The 3,013-nt window shown below is 30.1% G+C and overlaps 1 protein-coding gene across 1 annotated transcript; it reads right to left on the reverse strand.

Moving 5' to 3' along the window:
- Positions 1-502: 502 nt before the first annotated feature.
- LOC110784441 (uncharacterized) lies at positions 503-1,754 on the reverse strand. Its single transcript, XM_056834892.1, has 3 exons — positions 1,627-1,754; positions 1,350-1,481; positions 503-834 (listed from the first exon to the last, which is right to left on the reverse strand). The coding sequence occupies exons 1-3, from the start codon at positions 1,694-1,696 to the stop codon at positions 719-721; spliced, it is 318 nt and encodes a 105-aa protein (XP_056690870.1). The 5' UTR covers positions 1,697-1,754; the 3' UTR covers positions 503-718.
- Between the last annotated feature and the right edge of the window lie 1,259 nt (positions 1,755-3,013).

Genomic DNA, 3,013 nt, shown 5'->3' on the forward strand with positions numbered 1-3,013 from the left:
TAACGAGGGGTTTTTACATTAACGACGGCCCTTTTATGGCGGATTCGCGACAAGAAATCCCATCATTAATCAACGATTATTGGATGTTCATATGCTTTCTTTTTTCGGCTATAACAACATCGCACAAGCCACGAGCGAGTAACATGTTCGCGATTTCCAAGTTATCCTGGCCTTTGGCGACGGAATTTCCCGTCGTTAATGGTACAATTTCTTATTGTGCATATTTTATTATATTCCTTTACCTTTTACACGCTCTTTTTTTTTTAAAAAAAATATTAATCATATCGATTACTATGAAATGAAGGTAGTAAAAGTAGTCTTCAAGAAGGGTCGCACAATAGAGAGTTGGAACTCTTGGAAGGTTAAGAGATATCGATCAAACGAGTGAATGGACCTTGAAAAAAGTAAAAAAGGGTTATCGTTTTTTATAAAATGAAAGACCGGAAGATTAGAGTTTGGACATATGGTACAAAAAATGCATGTTATAAAATACTAACATCGAAATAGATATAGATTATTTCTCTTTTTTATAGCAAAATTAATTATTAATAAAATATTATACAACATCTATAAAATAAATACAAAACAAATTAAATCAAACGAAGTCGAGTTAAGATAAACCATGCGTTAAAGTAGTTAACCAAACAAGCTCAAAAGAATTGAAGTAAATCTCCGGCCACATAAGATGTGTGTTATGAACTTGTGATAGGTATGACGGCTATTTACAAATGCCTTTAAAAACGCCTGTACATTCGTGTCCTGCACAACACGATTTACCAAGAAGACTACAATGGTGTCCGACGTCTGCGCACCAGATGGACACCCCAGGGGGTACTACAAAAAAGTTGTAATTATATAAGACAATATATTAAGGGAAATAAAATATAACTCCTCTGTTTCAAAAAAAAAATCCAACACTTTGACTAGCACGTTTGCCAAGATATATACAACTTTGACCATAGTTATCTCTAATATTTTTTCTAAAAAATCTTAAAATTTAATATTTCATACTGTGAAAGTATATAATGAAATCAATTCAATGACATTTACTTGATAATATTCACTTTTAATAAATTAATAAAAATATATGATTAAAGTTGGTGAATGAATAGTGGCAAAACTCAAAATATTGCTATTTCTACAAATAATCTTTATCCACACTTATACTATAAAGTACTTGGAGCGTTTTAGTGCTCCTGCTAATGGGAGTTGGTATGGAAAAAGATTTGTTCAATCAAGGTTAGATATGAATTAAAATTCTGGGTTTACCTTCCTAGATAGAAGGTTAGATATCTTAATTTAGTTAATTGTCTATCAATACAAAATAATGTCAAAGTTTAGACACTAACCAGTGTAACATAAATTTTTAGCTTCGTCGCATACAAGTCCATCACAACAGCGTGTCTGGGGATTAGGATGGCACCAATATCCATCTGTACTACAAATATCATCGCCGAAGGCTTTACCAGCCATGTTTTGCACTGTTAAAATTTCAAATACAACAAAATAACCTTTATTAATTACTTTAATTTAATGGATTCATTTTTGAGTTTATTAAACAATCAAATTATCATAAACAAAAAAGGGACTAATAATCAATATAAATATAATAGAGTAATGACTTACGTAGAGTTAGGATAAAAATAATGGTTACTGCTTTCTTTGTGGATTTGTAAAAAACAAAAATTTCCTCCATTTTGAGTAATATATACGGAAGACTAAGTATACTGATTAATAATTTATTGATATTTTCAGAATTTCTTTCTTATATAAGTTAGGATGGTTCCTATTTATGTACAAGTACAGTTGGTTTAACATATCTTTCACCCAAAATAACTATATAGTGTGTATTACAATCTGTTAGCCAACTTTGACATAGATTATTTTACAATTTACTTTATCCATTTATCATAGTAAGTTGAAAGTATACGTTGTCACGACTTCCTTGTAAGAAAATAAAAGTCTATTACAAATCATTTTCATCTATAATTATTACTTCTTCGGTTCTTCCGTTTCATATATAATAGTTGCTAACACCTTTTTAAAATGATAATTTCCTTTTAGTGGCAATGTTACAATTTTTGGATATTTTTTTAATATCACAATTTCAAATTTGGCCTCATACCCCCATTTGGTTTTACTTAAGCCCTGTTTGGCAATTAGAGGTTAGTTGTTAGCTATAATGGTTTGTTTTAACGGATTTGACTAGCAGTTTGTATTAATTGATTTGACTAGCTTTTTGTATTAACTGGAAGTATAAAAGGTTGGTAAACAACCAATAAGTCAATAATTGTTAGTTGTTTGACCGTGTAACATTACTAAAAAGGAAATCAATGCAATTATTATACTTCCTCCGTTCCGAAAATATCGCACCATTTGTTTTTTACACTATTCACACTACGACTTTGGAAATTTTTTGTGATTTGTACGTAAGGAAATTTTAGTCATGTGAGGTCATGTTAGATTCGTATCAGATATATATTTTCTAAATTTTTTTTTTATTATTTTTACTTGCACACGATTTGAGATATTAAGAGTCAAACTAATGGTTAGAGGAGTAAAAGTCAACCATGATACGATATTTCCGAAACAGAGAAAGCATGGTAATTTTATTAGGAATTAGCTCTTCAAGAAATCAGCAAAAAGTAAAAACCCAAATACAAGTCTACAATTACTACTTTCCATTTTAAAACATAAATTTAATACTAATTAATGCAAAATAAAAAGGAACCCACATCCTCATGGCTCCAGCCCCTTCCTATTCGATTGAGTCAGAATCGTCTACGGTTTTAATAAAACTCTACAAAGTAGATAAAGTTGTATTTAAACCATACATTTTTAAATCAAGGGCTCATATTATTGGGAAGAGAAAATTAGGGTGTGGATATTAATGACAAAAAATTGGGAAAATTTCAGAAAGATAATAGATGAGCCATTGATGTTGATATTGCTCAAACTCTACCTTATAGAGTTATTTTAGAACTCTAGAGGATCTAAAACCTATTCGATTACT

The sequence above is a fragment of the Spinacia oleracea genome, chromosome 1 (genome assembly GCF_020520425.1).
Source record: "Spinacia oleracea cultivar Varoflay chromosome 1, BTI_SOV_V1, whole genome shotgun sequence".
NCBI lineage: Eukaryota > Viridiplantae > Streptophyta > Magnoliopsida > Caryophyllales > Amaranthaceae > Spinacia > Spinacia oleracea.

What these genes read in the sequence shown, in the direction of transcription:
- LOC110784441 (XM_056834892.1), bottom strand. Translation starts at nt 1,696, where the DNA reads ATGGAGGAAATTTTTGTTTTTTACAAATCCACAAAGAAAGCAGTAACC. An exon ending in TATTTTTATCCTAACTCTAC is followed by an intron (nt 1,482 to 1,626) that starts GTAAGTCATTAC and finishes AAATTTTAACAG; the next exon opens with TGCAAAACATGGCTGGTAAA. An exon ending in TAAAAATTTATGTTACACTG is followed by an intron (nt 835 to 1,349) that starts GTTAGTGTCTAA and finishes ACTTTTTTGTAG; the next exon opens with TACCCCCTGGGGTGTCCATC.